Source organism: Oenanthe melanoleuca, unplaced genomic scaffold (genome assembly GCF_029582105.1).
Source record: "Oenanthe melanoleuca isolate GR-GAL-2019-014 unplaced genomic scaffold, OMel1.0 S001, whole genome shotgun sequence".
NCBI classification, from domain to species: Eukaryota; Metazoa; Chordata; class Aves; order Passeriformes; family Muscicapidae; genus Oenanthe; species Oenanthe melanoleuca.
In genome coordinates, this window is record NW_026612650.1 from 6,896,721 (window position 1) to 6,916,921 (window position 20,201).

Here is a 20,201-nt window from a genome sequence, read left to right on the forward strand (position 1 = left end):
TCACAGCTGGCCCAGGGCAGCTCTGCAGTGGTTTTGGTGGCACCTTGGGCTGGCACACACCTGAGGAGTGTGTCTGATTGCAGTGGGGAACATTAGGACTTTTAGATTGCTCCAAAAAAAAAACGAAAAAGAAAAAAGGAGAAACATATTTCTTTCCTGGGCGTAGCCAGTTCTCCAGGTCCCAGGTGAGTGAGGATAGACAGGATAGGACTGGGGAATGTGGTGCAAGGTTCTCTTGGTTGTCTGACACTGAGTCAGACCCCCAAGGCACAGCTTTTCTGAGCAGGCCAGACCTCCTGAGGAGAGACCTTGGATCAACATCAATCACAGAATGCTGCATCACCTCTAATCTAAAGAGAACACTAATAAAATATACTCTTTAAAATAGGAACGAGTATTTCTTAGAAGCTCTTTGAAATACTTCTCCATAACTGGAGTTGAAAACCATCATAATGAACTGCACTGGACCAGAGGGAAATCAAGGCAGAGCCATGGTTTGTCTGGACTTGCTTGATCCCAATGAGCCCCATGGTGCATTTGTGCTGCCAGAGAGCTCCAAATAATATTTTGGAAATACTGGCTGTCTCTCTGCAGTGCTGCCCTTGCAAGTAGCTGCCTCTGTGCCAGGAGCCCAGCCCAGCTCAGAGGCACAGACACAGCACAAGGACTTCAATGAACCTCTCGGGGGTTGGAGCTCAGTCCCTGAACATCAGTCCCTGAGAGGGAGCTGAAGAAACCTCTGAAGAATTCAAAGTCAGATTCAAACTCCAAAGTTTCTTCTCCTTTTAGTGAGTCCCACTGATAAACATGAAGGAGAAAGTTTCCCAAGGGTTGAATTAGAGCAGAAAATTGATGGCAATGATTTCAAGTTGGAAAAAATAGGGTAAAGGAGGAAAATAAACATCTCAAAAATTCAAAGTGAGATTGCAAGTCCAAAGTTTCCTGAAGTTCTAATGTGTCCCACTGAGGGACATGGGTGAGAAAGTGTCCCCAGGTGCAGGTTTATTGTTTGTATGATATATTTTTGAAGTGTGGGGTTATTGCTTTTATGTTACATTTTTTGGTGGGGATTTTTCCTCTTTCCGAATGAAGCAGAGAGACGGGATGTCTGAGTGGCTTTAGAAAGTGTGATTTATTTTGTTCTTTTCTATCCAGGCAGAAGGGGTAAGTTTGTCTTACAGATGGCCGCAGCATGGCTTAGAAGTCACAAAATTTATGGTCACAAGGACTTATAAGGATTTATTAACAAATAAAACACTGTCATCAGTAATATGTTTCCAATTCAATACTAAGATATTTTTTCTTAGTGACTCATATTACAGTGTGAACTTTCTTAGCAAATTATATCACGACACACAAACTTAGATTACTGCACTCTAGAACTGCTTGTTATCTTTGTAACTACCTTAATTTTTTGTGTATCTTAAATTCCAAAGCTAAACCTACCTCTACTTAACTGTGTTTAATTCTGAGCTTTGGCTTACAGACACAATGTTCTGAGAATTTCTTGCATATTGAATTCCAAAACCCAGGTTCCAGTCAGAGCAGAACACTGGAGGCACTGATTACAGGTGGGGACAAACAAGGGAAATGTGTCTCTGATGCTGAGCAAACCTGGATGAGTTTCAGGAATGCAAAGAGCCAAGGCTGAGCCCCAGCCCCTGGCAAGGCACATCCTGTCCCTCCCTCATTGCTCAGGGCTCTTCCCGGGCCACTGGGCTCTGGGGATGTGCAATGCCAAGGGCAGGACCATGGGGAGGCCCCTGGCAGGCTGCTGAGCAGGGACAAGGAGGCAATGAGGCCCCAGCACAGCAAGGCTCACTTGTCCCCTGCTGGCCTCAGGCCCAGGGCCAGCAGCCATGGCCCAAGTGCTGCAGCAGTTGGCTCTGGCAGGGCCTTTCAGCTGCTGCCCATCCCTGTGCCCTCTGCAGCCCAGGCTGTCCTATGGTGTCCATGCCCTGCGCCTCTGTCCCTGCAGGCTGTCATCATCCCCCGGCTGCCCCACCTCGCTGGCCCTTCCTTTGCTGACAGCTCCGCCTCCTGCCTGCCTCTGCCTGGCCACACAAAGCCTTGGCCTTGATACCAAAATGGCTCATTCCATTTTTACTGTGCCTGTGAATTTTTAGCACAGGAACAGGGCATACAGGGGCTGCTTTCTCAGCAGAGATGGTGGGAAGAGAAGAAGACATCTGGGTCAAGGGTTCAGTGATAGAAAAAACAAAGTCTGAACGTAGGAATTTGGGGTGGGTTTTATGTAAATGGGTAAACTCTAATACACATGTAGTGACTGAATATAGGAAACACACTTGTCGAATCCTGTGTTCATAAAACGTTAAGAATATCCCATATTGGAGCCTGAAAAAATGGAGCCCTCTTTGACATGACATTTGTGTTAAGGAGTCTTATTCTGATATTTTTGAAATTTGGTTACTCCAGGGTCTTACAGAACCAAGGAGTCAACTGTGACAGTATGGAACCTCAAGGAACAAAGGGGCCTTTTGACACTGTGGGAACTCAGGGAACCAAAATCCATTTTGACAGAGTGGGGCCACATAGAATCCATGGTTCATTGTGACACTGCGGATCCAAGGAGACCATTGTGGCACTGAGAATCCTCATGGAACTGAAAGTACATTGTGACAGAGAAAGGCCTCATAGAACCAATGGTCCATTGTTGTACTGCAGATCAAAGGAGGCCATGGTGACACAGTGGAACCTCCTGCAGCCATGGGTGCATTGTGACACTGCAGGACTTCACAGAACCAAGGTGACCATGTTATACTACAGAACCTTGTGGAACAAAAGGTCCATGGTGACACTGCAGAACTGTTGCTGAGAGTATGAAAGCTCATGGAACCAGAAGTACCTTGTGACCAAGGTGCAATTGTGACACTGTGCATCCAAGGAGACCATTGTGACACTGAGGAACCTCATGGAACCAAAGGTCCATTGTTACTCTGTGATGACTCATGAAACCAAAGGTCCATTGTGACATTGCAGGGCTTCATGGAACAATGGAGACTATTATGAAACAGAATCACAGAATCAACAAGGTTCGAAAAATACCTTTGAGATCATCAAGTCCAACCTATGACCTAACATCACCTCATCGACTTAACCATGGCTCTGAGTGCCACGGCTTTTTTTAAATGCCTCGAGAGGTGGTGACTCTTGACCCCCCTGGGCAGAAAAATCTAGTGCCCAATTGTTCTTTCAGTGAAGAATTTTTTCCTGGTGTCAAATCTATACTACCTCTGGCTCATCTTAAGAGTGTGTGCTCTTGTTCTGTCAGTGATTGCCTGGGAGAAGAGACTAATCCCCACTTGACCACAACCTCTGTTTAGGTAGTTGCAGAGAATCTCAATGGAGACCATTGTGGCCACTGGGGCCATTCTAGCAAGGCAGGGCCTCATGGAATCAAGGGGAGCACAGTGACAGTGTGGGGCTCCATGGGATGAAGGGGCCGTTCTGACACTGTGGAACCAAGGAGACCTTTGTTACAGTACAGGATAACATGGAACCAAGGAGGCCATTGTGACACTGCAGGGCCTCATGGAACCAAGAGCACAGGAATGAGACTGGGAGCTCCAAGGGACCAAGGGGACATTCTCACATTGCAGAACCAAAGGGAGAGGATTGTGACACTATGGGGCATCATGGAACCATGGGTCCATTGTGACACAGCACAGCCTCATGAAACCCTGGAGGCCACTTTGAGACCTCATGAAACCAAAGGGCCATTGTGGCATTTCAGGGCATTTTTTCACAAGGGGCCAGAATGCACTGTGGGGCTGAATGGAGCCAAGGGTCCATTGTGACACCGTGGGGTCTCATGGAATCAGTGCTCTATTTTAACACTGCAGGGCCTTATGGAATCATGGAGACTATTGTGACACTACAGGTGACACCTTGGACAAGCTACCTAGAAGGGTATTAAGAGAAGAAAGTGGCTGTCAAAAGCCTCCCAGAGGCTACACCCAAGATGGATGGTGGTGAGGAGTTTTTCAGAGAGGTATAGATTTGGCCAATTTACATATCAGGGTTAATTCTCCAATTACAGCTTCAGGTAATTAAGTCATATTTCCCCAGTTTGTCACCTGCAGGGCCCCATGGATCCAAGGGAACAGATGACAGGTCTGGTTGGCTTGGCCTGACTGGTCAAACTGCCCTTGGCATATTGAAGGTGTCTTCTCATGTGCTCCTGAAACACTGGGGCTCTGTGCTTTCCTCCAAAAGGAATAGAACTGCTCTTCTCATCCAGGCATCCATTGTCAAAATGGGATTCCCCATAAAAAAATACCCAATATCCAGGGATTGATCCTATACAAAAGCTGCCATTACCAACAAGTCTGCCTCACCTTGTCTTCCTGAGGGCTCAGCTCTCACCTGCCTTCAAACACTCAGTGCTTTCCTTGCTATGGAAAAGAACCATTCTTCTTCTCCAGGTGACCATGGCTGAAATTGGGATTCTACCTCCAAAAGTCCTAGATTCAAATATTACTCCTACACAAAATTTCCATTTCAGACAGGTCTGTCTGGCCTTGGCCTCTGGTGGCTGCAGTTGATCAGTCCCTGAAACACTGGGGCTCCGTGGTTTCCTTCCTGTGGAGACCATGGTGACATTGTGGAGATGCCATGGACCAAGGCACCATTGCGAAACTGTAGGGCACCATGGATCAAAGGGATCATTGTGACACTGCAAGGTACCAAGGATCTAAGGGACCATTGTGACACTGTGGAACCTCGTGGAACCAAGGCCATCACTGTGGCACTGCTGGGCCTCCCAAGGGGCCGGTGTGAAGCAGCAGGGCTTTGTGGAACCAAGAGACCATTGCTGCATTACAGGGCCTGGTGCAGCCAAAGGGCCGCTGTGATCCTGCAGGGCACCGTGGATCCATGGAGACCATTGTGGCATTGCAAGGCCCCATGGAATCATGAAGACCATTGTGACACTGTGGGGCCAGAGGGAACCAAAGGCCATTGTGAGCCTGCAGGGCCTCATGGAAGCAAGGGGCCATTGTGACACTGCAGAAGCAAGGAGAACATTGTGACACTTATGGAACCATGGGGAAATGGAACTGATCTGGCTGGTTTTGCTTCCCATGAGCCACCTGACAGATCTGACTGATCCCGGTATGTCGAGGGCTGCTTCTCATCAGCCTCTACAGCACTGGGGCCCTGTGCTTTCTTTCCTATAGAAGAAACCATCCATATTTCCAGGTACCCAAAATTGATACTCCCCTGAAAAATTCCCTCTATGAAAGGGTTATCCCAGTATAAGCTCTCAAAACAGGATGGAGAGCACTGGCTGGCCTTGGCCTTTGGTGGTCACCTCAAATCTCAAGGAAGCCTTGAGGAAATATTTGGACAGATTTTACTACTGGAACATGAATGAGTGTCTCATCCACTGAAAAACTCAGATGTTCTTCTAATCATATGGGTTTCTTCTTTTTGTCATTGTGTATTATGCATGAAATATTAATTTCAAATAAAAAATATTACACTCATCACGCTAGCACTGTTATCTGAAACTAAACACCTCCTCTATATATGGATGAAAGTCACCTGTATAAGCAAACACACTAAAGAATCCAGCAGGAATTATTTGTGTCTGCTCCCATCTGCCACATCTCCTCTGGAGCTGGAGGTGCAGCTGTGGTGCCCACAGCAGCCCTGGGGCTCTGTGCCCCATGGCCTCCCTGCTGGGCAGCCTCTGCCAGCTCCTGCACAGCCCGTGGCACCTGTGGGCCTGCACTGACAGCCCTGCCCCGGGCTCTGCCGGGCTCTGGGCCAGCAGAGAGGCCGGGCAGGGCTGGCCATGGCCGGGAACAGGCCCTGAGCCCCGCAGGAGGATGGAGCTGGGCCACAGCCAAACTCAGCCCAGGGCAAACCTGGGCTCAGCAGGCAGGGCTGGCAAGGGCTGGGGACAGAGGCTGGCGCTGACAAAAGTCCTGGGCCCCCTCCCTGCTCTGTGCATGCCACCCAGGGCACAGAGCAGCCTCTTCTCGGGGCTACTTGCCTGTTTCCAATGCCTTCCACAGGCGCTGGCCCTGCCCCACAAGGCCTGGGCTGAGTCCTGCCCCTGCACGCTCAGCCAGGCTGAGATGGACACTGCTGCTTTCTCTGGCAGGCTCTCTCAGGCCAGCCCAGCTCCCTGCAAGCTGTGCCAGCTGCCCTGAGCTCTGTGAAGCACCAAGGGCCTCTCCCCAGCACAGCCCAGCCGGCTCTGGCCCCACAGCTCTGCTCAGGGCAGGGGGCTCTGGGCAGTGGCCCCACGGCCTCAGCCCCTGGCAAGGGCACAGCAGCAGCTGCAGCTCAGACAGGACTCAGCCCCAGCCACGGGCAAGGTGCTTGGCCAAGGCAAAAGGAGGCTCCCTGTGTGCCCTGCTCCCCTCTCCCTGAGCTCCTGAGAGCTCTGCAGCCCCTGCTGCCATCCCATCTGCCCAGGCCAGCATAACAGCCCCGGCCTTTGGGCCCTGCAGAGCTGCTCCTGCTCCAGGCCCAGGGCCCATCCCAGAGCTGGGGCAGCCACAAAGCTGTGCCCATTTCTGTTCATTCCTGCTCTGATGAGGATGGATCCTCAGCCATTTGGAGGATGCTGATGAATTTTGCTACTCCAGAGCTCTCTTCTTCCTTGAGCTTTTCACTTGAGAAATTCAGTCACAAAGAATGATAAGCATTTGTTCAAAACATCTAAACAAGAAAAGGCTGTGGTTATATTTTAAATTTTCATTTATTTTGTGTTTAATAAGATAGATTTCAGAATTGCATTCAAAGTGAATTTACTGTAATGAAAAAAATGCAGAGAGAGCTCTTTTGTCTTGTTGTCTTTTCCTATTTAGAGATTGATACCAGCAATGTCCAATTGATATCAATTCCCAGACCTTCTATGCACTCTGAATAGATATGAAAATCCAGACCCTTCATGGCTGATAATCATGGCTGATCCCTCTCCAGTATTTCCCTCATCCAACTCCTGGGGCTTCTATGGATCAGGAATGGTGTGGCCAGCAGGACAAGAGCAGTATCTTCTCCTGTGCTCAGCACTGGTTGGGCAGCACCTCAAGTGCTGTGTCCAATACTGAGACCCCAGTTTAGGAAGGACATGGAGGGGATGGAGACTGTCCAGAAAAAGGCAGCAAGGCTGGTGAGGGTTCTGGAACACAAGTCCTGTAAGGAGTGGCTGAAGGAGCTGGGGTTGTTTGTCCTGGAGAAGAGGAGGCTCAGGGGACACCTCATCACTCTCTACAACTCCCTGTCAGAAGGGTGCAGCCAGGGAACAGTGTCAGGACAAGAGGACACAGCCCTAAGCTTACTAGGGGATATTTAGGCTGGACATTAGGAAATATTATTCACAAAGAGGATGACTGGGCATTGGAATGGGCTGCCCAGAGAGGTGGGTGAGTCACCATCCCTGGAAGTGTTTCATGCTATGGTCTGGGTGACAAGGTGGTGTCAGGTCACAGGTCAGGCTTGATGCCCTCAAAGGTCCTTTCCAGCCTGGGTGATTCTGCAATGATTGTGACACTGCAGGGCCTTGTGGATCCAAGGGGCCATTGTGCCACTGCAGAACCAAGGAGAGCCTTGTGAGAGCCTGGGGCCATTGGAATCAAGGGGCCATTGTTCCACTGCAAGGACTCTTGGAACTAAGGGAACAATTGTGACACTGTGGTGCCCCATGGAACCAAGGGTCCCTTGACACTGCAGGATCTTGTGTAACCAGGGCTCCACTGTGACACTGCAGCACCAAGGAATTCATGGTGGCACTCGGAGGCCTCATGGAACCAAGAGGCCACTGTGACACTGCAGGGCCTTGTGGGACCATGCAGAGCATTGTGACAGAGCAGGACCTCATGTAATGATGGGGCCATTGTGACACTGGAGGGGAAATGGAACCAAGGGACCAGTGTTGCTCCTCAGGGACTCATGGAATGAATGAAACATGTTTGACACTGTGGTGCCTCTTGGGACAAAGAGACCATTGTGACACTATGCAACCAAGGAGAGCATTGCTGCTGTGCAAGACCTCATGGAACCAAGGATTCACTGTGACACTGTGGGGTCCAAGGATCCAAGGGACTTTGTGACACCAATGGTTCCCATGGAGCCAAGGAGACATGGTGACACTGCGAGGCCTCATGGAATCATGGAGACCATTGTGACACTCTAGGGCCTCATGGAATCTTGGTAACACCAATTTGGCTGGGAGTGTTGATGTGCTGGAGGGTAGGAGGGCTCTGCAGAGGGACCTGGATCCAGAGGGACAGGCTGGATCCAGGGCCCACAACTAAGGTGAGGTTTAACAAGACCAAGTGCTGGGTTTTGCACTTTGGCCACAGCAACCCCTGCAGTGCTACAGGCTGGGGACAGAGTGGCTGGACAGAAGCCAGGCAGAAAGGGACCTGGGGGCACTGATGGACAACAGGATGGACATGAGCCAGCAGTGTGCCCAGGTAGGCAAGAAGGCCAATGACTCCTGGCCTGGATCAGGTGTGGCCAGCAGGACCAAGACAGTGATTCTTCCCCTGAACTCAGCACTGGATGGGCTGCCCCTCAAGTGCTGTGTCCAGTTCTGGGCCCCCAATTTGGGAAGGACATGAAGGGCCTGGATCATGTCCAGAGAAGGGCAGCAGGGCTGGTGAGGGGTCCGGAGCATAAGTCCTGTGAGGAGTGGTTGAGGGAGCTGCAGTTGTTTATTCTGGAGAAGAGAAGGCTCAGGGAAGAATAGGTGGTGTCCAGACACAGGCTGGACTTGATGATCTCCAACGTCTTTTCCAGCCTGGCTGATTCTGTAATTCACTGAAACCACCCCTGGAGCAGTTGCAGGATGAGCCCTGGGATTCCTCTTCAAGAGGTTCAGCAGCCCAGGTCCCTCAGCTTCTCCACACAGTCCCAAAGCCCATCCTGTCAGTCCTGCAGAGCCTCTCCAGCCCCTCCTCACTGCCCAGAACAGGGAGCCCCACACCCAGACACACCAGCCCAGATGTGCCCCCCTGGCCTGTGGTGCCTCTGGCAAGGGAGCAGCACGAGGCACTGCAGGAGCCTGCAGACAATTCCTGAAACACTTGTAGGATGATCCTGCACCCCAAGGGATGTTCCCATGGTGCCAACTCAGGAACTGAAATGAGGAGTGGGGCCAGAGTGGAAAGGCAAACAGAGATGGGCTGTTTGCAGGGGAGGTGACAGGGGTGGGAAATAGGAAGAAGTATGTACCAGGAAGATTAAAGAAAGCAAAGATGAAGCAAAGGAAATGCTTGGGGCAGTTTGGGGGTGGCTGCCAGATAGCCCTGGCTCTAAGCAATGGTGTCTGCAGGGGGACAGGGAACTCACAGCTCAAGGGAACAAACTTTCTGGCTGACTGCAGAGGCCACGACAAACCTGAGTGGTTTCCCTCCCATCCCCAGCCCTTGCTGGCCCCAGGGGCTGATGGCATTTGTGCTCACTCAGCTCCATCTCCCCACAGCAGCACCATGGGGGTGCTGACGCCTGCTCTGTGCAGTGCAAACAGGGGCTCCTGAGCCAGTGCTGCCGTGTCTGTGCCTGCAAGGATGCAGCACCTGTGTGAGCTGGGGGAGAGGCCAGGGCTGCAGAGGGGGGATGTTGTTGGCAGGTGCATGAGGACGCTCTGGGACGCTGCCGTGGGCTGTCCAGTGCAGTGGGGATGGATCAGCCCCTGTTCTGCTGCTCCTTGCCAGGGTCTCCCCCTTGCAGGGCCCTTGCAGAGCACCAGCCATGCTGTTTGCCCCCAGCCTGCCCACGGCCAGCCTGGGGCTGCTCACGGGGGTTTTCTCTGCTCAGCACTGGCCTGGCCAAGTGTTGTGGAGAGAGCCTGGCCAAGGAGCCTGGAGCCCCCAGGCCCTGGCCTGAGGCGTCAGCGCTGCCCCAGCAGTGCCCATGGCCTGTCCCTGCTGCAGCCCCGGCACTGCCACCCCCAGGGCTGTGCCCGGCCCCGAGAGCACTCAGGCCCTGCAGCAACACGAGGGGCAGGAGGGCAGCGGGGCAGTGGCACGGGAGCAGCACTGGCAACACCAAGTGCTGCTGCTGCTGGGCACAGCTGCTGTGCCAGCACTGATCTGGCCCAGCTCTGCACACAGACATTGCTGCTGTAGCTCCAGAGAAGGGAACAAAAGGGGCATCTCTGGAGAAAATGCTGCTGGGACAGAAATACTTTAGTTTGTTTAAAGCCACCAAGACTGCACCCCCTCACTGAAACAATCTGTGGCCACAGGGAATATGGAGAGAAACAAAATTAGAAATGAAACACACAGTGTCTTTTTTAATGAACAATATAATAAAACTAAAAGGGAAAGCAGCCCCACAACCAAACAACAGGAAGTATCAAAGATTATTTTTATTACAAATGATTTTCAGAAATTAGCTAGCAATTTAATGTTCCTGAAAGCATCCAGTCATCAGTGTCCACGCTGCAGCCTTGAGCTCCTGATTCCTCAGGCTGTAGATGAGGGGGTTCAGGACTGGAGGCACCACTGAGTATAAAACTGACATTGTCAGATCCAGGGATGTGGATGACAAGGAGGGGGGCTTCAGGTAGGCAAAGAATGCAGTGCTGAGGAAGATGGAAACCACAGCCAGGTGAGGGAGGCAGGTGGAAAAGGCTTTGTGCCGTCCCTGCTCAGAAGGGATCCTCAGCACGGCCCTGAAGATCTGCACATAGGAGAAAGCAATGAACACAAAACAGCCAAAATCTAAACAAACCCTAACAGCAAGAATCCCAAGTTCCCTGAGGTAGGATTTGGAGCAGGAGAGCTTGAGGATCTGTGGGATTTCACAGAAGAACTGGTTCAGGGCATGGCCATGGCACAGGAGCAGGCAAAATGTATTGGCTGTGTGCAGCAGTGAATAGAGAAAGGCACTGGCACAGGCAGCTGCTGCCATGTGGGCACAAGCTCTGCTACCCAGGAGGGTCCCGTAGTGCAGGGGTTTGCAGATGGACACGTAGCGGTCGTAGCACATGATGGTCAGGAGGAAATACTCTGCTGACATGAAGAACAGAAAGAAAAACACCTGAGCAGCACATCCAGAGTAGGAGATGTTCCTGGTGTCCCAGAGGGAATTGTGCATGGCTTTGGGCACAGTGGTGCAGATGCAGCCCAGGTCAGTGAGGGCCAGGTTGAGCAGGAAGAAGAACATGGGGGTGTGCAGGTAGTGGCCGCAGGCTACGGCGCTGATAATGAGGCCATTGCCCAGGAGGGCAGCCAGGGAGATGCCCAGGAAGAGGCAGAAGTGCAGGAGCTGCAGCTGCCGTGTGTCTTCCAGTGGCAGCAGGAGGAAGTGGCTGATGGAGCTGCTGTTGGACATTTCCTCACCCTGGACATGCTGGACTGTTTAAAGAACACATTGACAAGCTGGGAGAGATTTGCTTCATTCACTCCTATGCTATTTTATTTGGTGTACCCTCAAAATTACTTCTCTTCCTTAGAAGGAACAAATCAAAATTTTTTTGTGTTACGGTTTGTGCTGCTGAGTTACTGCGTCATCTTCATCATTGCTCTCAGCCTGAACACTGGGGAGCCAGAGGGAAAACAGAGGCTCCCTGTGCCCCAGTTCAGTCAGAACTGATGGTGCCACACGGGTGCCATTTGCTCATTACACATCCCTCTATTTCAAGGCTGGCTGAATATAAAACATGCTTGGAAAAAAAATGGACTTTCTGCAGACTCTACTTAAAAAATATTTTTCTCCAAACCCTTTTCTCTTTCCCTGTGCAGATGGACAGGGAGGGATACCAAGGATTGGTGTGGCTCGCTGCTGCCTGGAGTTGTGTCTACTGGGACCTGTTTCTCTCTATCCAAGCCTTGTCCTGCCAGTGCTCCCAGAGCCCAGCCCAGCCCAGCCCTGGGGGCTCAGCTCTGCCCTGCACACCCCTCCCAGCACAGGGCACTGCCCAGGGACATCTCCCTGCCAGCAGGGCCTTAAGGGCAGCTCAGACAAACTGAGATGCTGCAAACCAAGGTGCTGCTGCTGCTGTCTGTAGGCAGAGCAGGGTGAGCAGGCACTTTGTGAGGCAGATGTGAGGCAGATCTGCTGATCCCCAGTGGGACAGTGCAGGAGTCTCACTGACACAGACACACCTGACAGCCCCTTTCCCTTCCCTTGAGGAGAAAGCTGAGAGCAGCCCTGGCCATGCAGCACCATCTGCACAGCAGGAGGAATCTGCCCTGATGGGGGTGGCTCCTTCCACCTCCAACTTCTCCCCACAGTCCATGGAGAGCTCCCAGGCAGGCTGAGACCTGCCCCTGGCAGGTGGCACATGCTCTGGGCTGGCCAAGAGCCCTGAGGGCTGCAGGAGCTGCTCTGCAGGACAGCCCTGGGCAGCCCTGGCTGCAGCCCCAGCTTCAGCCCCTGCAGCCGTCCCTGGCAGCAGGAGCCATCCTGCCCTGTCCCTCTGACAGTGCCCAGGGTAGCCCTGCTCTGCAGCACATCCTCCTGCTCCTCCTGTTCCTCAGAGAAACTGGGAGAGTCCTCCTGACACATCCCCCAGGCTGTGGGCTGTGCTGGCTCCAGGAGATCCCTCCAGGAGCACAGGGGACATTGCCCTGCACCCACAGACTCACCATGTCCAGGGCTGTGAAGATGTTCCCCCAAGTGAAGTCTGAGCTCAATGTCTTCCCAGTCCTGATTGCCTTCAGCCTGTCTGTGCCTGGCTCCTGCCCCCTCAGTGCCTGCAGGCAGTGCCCTCAACCCTGCTGGGCTGTGAAAGGAACTGCTCCTCAGCAGAAATGTCTTTTTGAAGCCTTTCCTGCTTGCCATTATCTCCCTCTGTGCCAGGAGACACAACACAACGACTTTAATGACCTGCTCTGGAGTTTGTTCTTTATTAAAATCAGATTCAGTCCCTGAGAGAGTGTTTTTCAAAAAAACTTTTAAAGAACTCAAAATCAAATTAATACGCCAAAGTTTCTTGAAGTTTTAATGGGTTCCCACTGAGGGACAGGACTCAGAACGTGCCCCAAGGTTCCAGTTAGAGCCAAACACTGGAGGCACTGATGACAGATGAAGACAAACAAGGGAAAGGTGTCTCTGGTGCTCAGCAAACCTGGATGTGTTTCAGGAATGCAAAGGGCCAAGACCTGAGTCCCAGCCCCTGGCAAGGCAGATCCTGTCCCTCCCTCATTGCTCAGGGCTCTTCCCGGGGCACTGGGCTCTGGGGATGTGCAATGCCACGGGCAGGACCATGGGGTGGCCCCTGGCAGGCTGCTGAGCAGGGACAAGGAGGCAATGAGGCCCCAGCACAGCAAGGCTCACTTGTCCCCTGCTGGCCTCAGGCCCAGGGCCAGCACCCATGGCCCAAGTGCTGCAGCAGTTGGCTCTGGCAGGGCCTTTCAGCTGCTGCCCATCCCTGTGCCCTCTGCAGCCCAGGCTGTCCTATGGTGTCCATGCCCTGCGCCTCTGTCCCTGCAGGCGGTCGTCATCCCCCGGCTGCCCCACCTCGCTGGCCCTTCCTTTGCTGACAGCTCTGCGTCCTGCCTGCCTCTGCCTGGCCACACAAAGCCTTGGGCTGCTCCAGACTCCTTCTGGGGGACATGTTGCACCACAGCCCTGCCCTGGGAGAGAAATTCCTTTCTCTTTGGGTCCAGTCTGAGCCTCCTCAGCTGCCATTGACATTAATTATTTTTTTCTCTGGCTCTTCTCTACTATGTCAAAAGGATCCACCATCTCATGAACCGCCCTTCATGCACTCCCAGGGCTCTCTTCTGCTCTCTTCAGTCTCCACTCCACTGAGCACACAGCTCCTTTGTCCCTGTACAGTGGTCTCCACACCCCACCTTGGCATATCTCTGTGCCCTCTCCAAGATTTGGCAAATGAAAACATTCTGTTTATAGTCTAAGAAAATCACCAGAGGCCATGTCTAGCCTGATCTGTCTGTTCTGGCTTTTTGTCTGCAAGCAATCCTTGGATAAAGGCTAAATCCCAATTTTGGGCATTGGCCCTGGACGACAAAGCTGGTTCTTTTCCGTAGGAAGGAAGGAACAGAGCCCGAGTGCATTGCACCTAGATGTTGGTGGGGTGAGGATGAGTAAAGGAGCAGGAAAGGCCTTTGTGAGGGTTTTACAGAGATGTTTATTTCAGCCACGCATGCATCGTCCAGCGTTCGGGGAACAAAGGCGAAGGGGCTTGTGAGGGTCCAGGTTTTGTCATGGGATCAGCACATGAGGAAATCCTTAGGGACCAATTGCCAAGGGACAGGGGAGGGGTTAGGGTGAAAAGGGCAGCAGGGAATTAGTGTGGGAGTGACCAAAAGGCTGACTGACAGGGAGAGGGCACAGGGCTTGTTTCAATTGGGAATACCTTTCTGGGTCTCCACATGAGTGTTTCAGGGGCAGATGAGAGGTGACTACCAGGAGCCTAGGCCAGCCAGACCGTGTTGTCCTGGCAGATTTTTTCTGGGAGCAATCCTTGCTTTTAGGGAATTTTTAGGGCAGTACTAATTTCAGCCATGGGCACCAGAAAAGATGGACAACTCTTTTCCATATGAAGGAAAGCACAAAGCCCCAGTGCTCCTGGAACTGATAAGAAGCAGCCCTTGACATGCCAAATTCAACTGGACCGTCAGGTGGCTCCCGGGAAGCAAAACCAGCCAGAGCTGTTCCATGTCCCCTTGGTTCCATGAAGCCCCAGAGTGTCACAGTGTTCTTCCTTCTTCAGAGTCACAATGGCCCTTTGGTTCTGTGGTGCTCCAGTGTCACAATGGTCTCCATGATTCCATGGGAGCTTGCAATGCCGCAATGGTCTCCATGGATCCACGGTGCCCTGCAGGGTCACAATGGCCCTTTGGCTGCACCAGGCCCTGTAATACATGGTACCCTACAGTGCCACAATTTTCTCCATGGTTCCATGGGGTCCCCACATTGTCACAATGGCCCTTTCATTTCAAAAGGCCCCACAGTGTCACCCTGGTCTCTACAGGAAGGAGACCACAGAGCCCCAGTGTTTCAGGGGCTGAAGAATGGCAGCCACCAGAGGCTAAAGGAAGCCTGACCTGTCTGTCCTGACTGGTTTGTCTGGGAGCAATCCTTGGATATACGGAATTTGGAATGTGGAATCTGCATTTTGGAGAGAAGGATGGTTCTTTTCTATAGGAAGGCAAGCATGGTCCCCCAGTGCTTCAGGGGCAGAAGAGCAGTAGCCACCAGAGGCCAAGGCCAACCAGACCCATCTGTCCTGCCAAGCTTTCATCTGGGAGCAACCCTTGGATATACAGAATTTCGAGGGTCAAATCCCAATTTCAGCCATGAGCACCTGGATGAGAAGTCCAGTTTTTCCCATAGGAAGGAAAGCATAGAGTCCCATAGTATTTTAGGGCAAATTAGAGGCGACCACCAGAGGCCAAGGACAGACAGACTTGTCTGTTCCAGCAGCTTTTTCCATCTGGGAGAAACCTTTGCGTAGATGGAATGTTGGAGAAGTATCAGTTTTGGCTTGGCCATGGATACCTGGGCAGAAAGAACAGTTCTTTTCCATAGCAAGGACAACTCATGGCCATAGTGTTGGAAGCAGGTGAGAGCTGGCTCTCAGGAAACCAAGGGCAGCCAGAGTTGTTTGTAATGACAGTCTTAGTCTAGGAATAATTTCTGAATATTTTGGGAAATTTTGGGGTGGAATCCCATTTTGGACATGGGTGCCCAGAAAAGGAGGACAGCTCTTTTCCATTTGAAGGAAAGCCCAGAGCTACAGTGTTTCAGGGGCACATGAGAAGAGACCGTTGACAAGCCAAAGTCAGTTGCATCAGTCAGGCCAAGCCACCCAGATCAGTTACTTGTATCCTTGGATCCATGGAAGCCCACAGTGTCACACTGGCCCCTTCCTTCCATAGGGCTCTGCAATGTCACAATGTTCCCTTTCTTCCATTATGCCTGCAGTGTCAAAATGGTTTGCTTGGTTCCATGGGACTGCACAGTGACACAATGGCCCCTTGGTTCCATGAGGCTGCAGAGTGTCACAATGGTCTCTGTGGTTCCATGTAGTCCTGCAGTGTCACAATGGTCTCCTTGCTTCCACTGGACTCCTCAGGATCACAATGTCCCTGTGGCTGCACAAGGCCCAGCTGTGTCACACTGGCCCTTTGCTTCCTTGGGGTCCCACAGTGTAACAACTGTCCCTTGCTTCCATGAGGCCTTGCAGTGTCACAATGGTCTCCTTGCTTCCACAAGGTCCTGCAGAGCCCCTTAATTCAACGAGGCCTTGAAGTGTCACAGTGGTCTCCAGTATTCCATGAAGGCCCATGATGTCACATTCAGCCTTTTGTTCCATGGTGTCCCCCACTGTCACATGAACCCTCAGTTCCATGGGGGCTGCAGTGTCACAATGGTCTCCTTGGTTCCGTGGTGCCTGTGGCAGGACATGTACCCACCCCTAGCACAGACAGTCGGTGCATAAAGAGATAACCCGGGTGAGAGGCCCAGCAAGGCGCCATCTCTGGTGCCAAAAGGGCTCAGGCCTCAGCTAAGAATCAACATCTTAGCCTGGAGAGCAGATGTGGGAAGAGATAAAAGAAATATTCTTGACTGAGAGACACTGTTTTACAAACTGTAAAAAAATATGAGTTATCACAGAGGCAGAAACTGCGATATGCACACCCTGAAGGTGTAAAGGACTTCTTCCTGTAGTTTGGACACAGATTCCATGGTTACTTCCCTGGGAATTGAGGGAAAGGATCTCCATGTGAGACCCCACCAACAATTGGATGGTAAGATACATTGAATCCTTAGTGGTGTTATTTCTTTGCTAGCTGTAGCAGTAAGAGGTACTTTTAACCTCATGCTGTATATACCTGCTAGAAGTATCTTTTTGTCCTTATTCCTGTGTAGCATTAGTTTAATGTCTTATATAATAAATAAGGGGCCTTTTGTTCGCCTGACAGAATTTAGACCTTGAAGGAATATTGCCAAAGTCTTGTGAGGCCAGGATGTTAATTGTTCTGCTTTGATCCTCTGACAGACCTTGAAAAAGATATCGCCAGAACTTGTTAATTGTTTTGCTTGCTTGCTTGCTTAATAGGCCTTAAAGTAGAAGCCAGAATGTGTTCTGCTTTGCTTGCATAATCACATATTTTTTTAAGTGCCAAGAAAGGAGTCAGTGGCTGAGGAAGACTACTCACCCTCATCCCCCGACCACCAGAAGGCAGAAAAGGAACCCCTAGAAATTGGAGGAGCATGTGCAGAACTACTAGAGGAGGAGCACGTAACCCGAAAACTGAACAGCTTAAAAGAAACAAACTAAGGGGGGTGGGATGCGGCAGGTAGTGGAGCGGAGACTCCTCTTTCGCCCGGCGCTGATTTTGCTTTTGCTTTCTGTAACCAATAAATCTTTTAAATTGTTATTCTATCTTTTATGGCCCATTGCGCTCATTTATAACAATTTGGTGCCGTGACTCGGATCGAGATTTTGGAGGGGCTCTCTGCCTGCGGGAAGGCGAACCCCACCATTTTGGTGGCCCCAGGGACGGGGGTCCTATCCCAACCTCGACCGACGAACCTAAAATTAGGAAAGCAAAAGCAAAGGTAGGATGGCTCGGTTGACCCCTTAAATTTTGTGCACGAAGTCCGGGCGAAGACACAGGACGCGTAAGTATAAGGGATCCGTTTGGGCGGGGTCGGGATCCCGGAGTACAACATGTGGTGTGTGTGTGAGAGGGGGACTGGCAGCCAGATTCCCCAAGCGAGTGCGGACCCTTAGTAGTACGATTCCCATCAACCCGCGAGGGCGTGGGCCACGAAACAGGGGAAGCGAAAGTGATTGTTGGTGCGAGTGAAGGTACTCCGGAGGAAATGGGGCAGGGGAAGAGTAAACCTCCTGCAAGTGTTAAACTCCCACCCATACCTAGAGATAGTCCCTTGGGATATTTACTAGTAAATTGGGACCATTTCCCTGGAACGGAAGGGAAGGATAAGGCAAAAATGATATATTACTGTGTAGAAGTCTGGGGTGGGAAGGAGATTTCAAGAAACGTGTTCTGGCCAATATTTGGGTCAACAGAGGATTGGATAAAACAGAGATTAAATATTTGGGTAAATACAAAAAAACCTGTTTGTTTGGAGGAAAGTGAGTATGCAAAAATCTGGATAGCCCGTCCTGAGGTTTTTATCTTTAAATTGACCGAAAAAGGGAATAACAAAAATAAGAAAAAGGGAGGTAGGAAAGAAGAAATCCTGATGGTACCCCCTCCACATGTGCCCCCACCGCAGGCCCCTGCCCCCAGTGCACCTCCCCCAGAGGAGGATTCGGATTCAGATCATTCGAGCTACTCAGGACCAGTCACTAGAGGGAGATCTAGGAAACAACAAGAAAATTTATTCCCATTGAGAGAAATGCCTATGGGGGGTCCTCAGGCAGGAATAGGATTTATATCTGTGTCCCTCAGTTCAGGGGATGTTAGGGAATTTAAGAAGGAAATGGGACACTTATTAGAAGACCTGCTGGGAGTTGCTGAAAGAGTGGACAAATTTCTGGGACCTAATATGTATACCTGGGAGGAATTACAGTCCATTTTGAACATCCTGTTTACGGCCGAAGAGAAAAATATGATTAGGAGGGAGGGCATGCGTATCTGGGACACCCAACACGCTCAGGGTCCTGCAGCTAACACCAAATGTCCCCTTCAAAATCCTCAGTGGGATCATCAGAATCCTGCACATCGAACACACATGCAGGACCTGAGGACAATCATAGTTCAGGGAATTAGGGAATCAGTCCCGAGAGGCCAGAACATCAATAAAGCATTTAATGAGAGACAAAAGAAGGATGAAACCCCCACAGAGTGGTTAGAGAGGTTGAGAAAGAATTTCCAGCTTTATTCAGGAATGGATCCAGATGGTCAAATGGGACAGGCAGTGTTGAAGGTACATTTTGTGTCTAAATCTTGGGAAGATATAAGGAAGAAGATATAAAAGCTGGAAGATTGGCAGGATAGAGGCTTAGATGAGCTATTGAGAGAGGCCCAAAAGGTGTATGTCCGAAGGGAAGAGGAAAGTCAGAAACGGCAAGTTAGAATGATGGTTGCTGCGGTACGAGAAAGTAGGGAACAGGGTCAGAGGGAGACACAGAGGTGGCCAGTAAGAGAGCCCAGGGAGTCTAGGGATTCAAAGGAGAGACAGGACATTAAGGTGTGTTTTTATAGCGGAAAAAAAGGACATTTCAAGAAAGAGTGTAGGGTCAGTATTCGGAATAAAAAGCAGTTCAAGACAGATTAGAGGGGTCAGGGGCTCTATCTCTTGGGGACACGGAAACATCATAAGGAGCCCTTGATAAAACTGAAGGTGGGTCCCCATGGCCAGGAAATAGTTTTTCTGGTTGACACAGGAGCTGAAAGATCAACTATTCAGTTTTTGCCAAAAGGATGTAGTCTATCTAAAGAGACTGCCACGGTAGTAGGAGCAAAGGGAGAACCCTTTGAGGTGGGGGTTATTAAAAGGGTGACAGTTGAATTAGAATCAAGAATTGAGTTGGGAGACTTTTTGTTAGTATCAGAATCAGAATATAATCTATTGGGGAGAGATATGATTATAGAACTAGGAATTAGGATAGAAGTAGTAGAGAAGGAACTACAAATTAAACTCTGTCCTCTGAGAGTGGAGGACGAAGAAAAGATAAACCCTGAAGTATGGTATAATCCAGGAAACGTGGGGCAGCTAAAAATAGCCCCATTTTCGGTGATCATTAGAAATCCGGAAGTCCCGGTAAAAATAAAGCAATATCCCATATCCTTAAAACCTGAGGTAGATAGATTGTTGAGCAAGGGGCAGCTAGAACCATGCATGTCACCCTTCAACACACCGATACTCCCTGTGCGCAAATCAGATGGCACTTATCGGTTAGTGCACGACTTAAGGGAAATTAATAAACGCACAGTGGCTCAGTTCCCTGTGGTGGCAAATCCATATACACTCTTAAGTAAATTGGGGCCTAAAAACTTATGGTATAGTGTCATAGATTTAAAGGATGCCTTTTGGGCTTTCCCTCTCGACAAGGCAAGCCGGGATTACTTTGCATTTGAATGGGAGGACCCCAATACAGGGAGGAGGCAACAGCTGAGGTGGACAGTGTTACCCCAGGGGTTCACAAAATCTCCAAATTTGTTTGGACAGGCATTGGAACAAATTTTGCAGGATTACCAAACAGGACCGGGAGTAACCCTGATACAATATGTAGATGATCTGCTTCTGGCAGGGGAACATGAGGA

General features: G+C 50.8%; 1 protein-coding gene across 1 annotated transcript; it reads right to left on the minus strand.

Moving 5' to 3' along the window:
- Positions 1-10,386: 10,386 nt before the first annotated feature.
- LOC130266002 (olfactory receptor 14A16-like) lies at positions 10,387-11,319 on the minus strand. Its single transcript, XM_056515338.1, has one exon. The coding sequence runs from the start codon at positions 11,317-11,319 to the stop codon at positions 10,387-10,389; it is 933 nt and encodes a 310-aa protein (XP_056371313.1).
- Between the last annotated feature and the right edge of the window lie 8,882 nt (positions 11,320-20,201).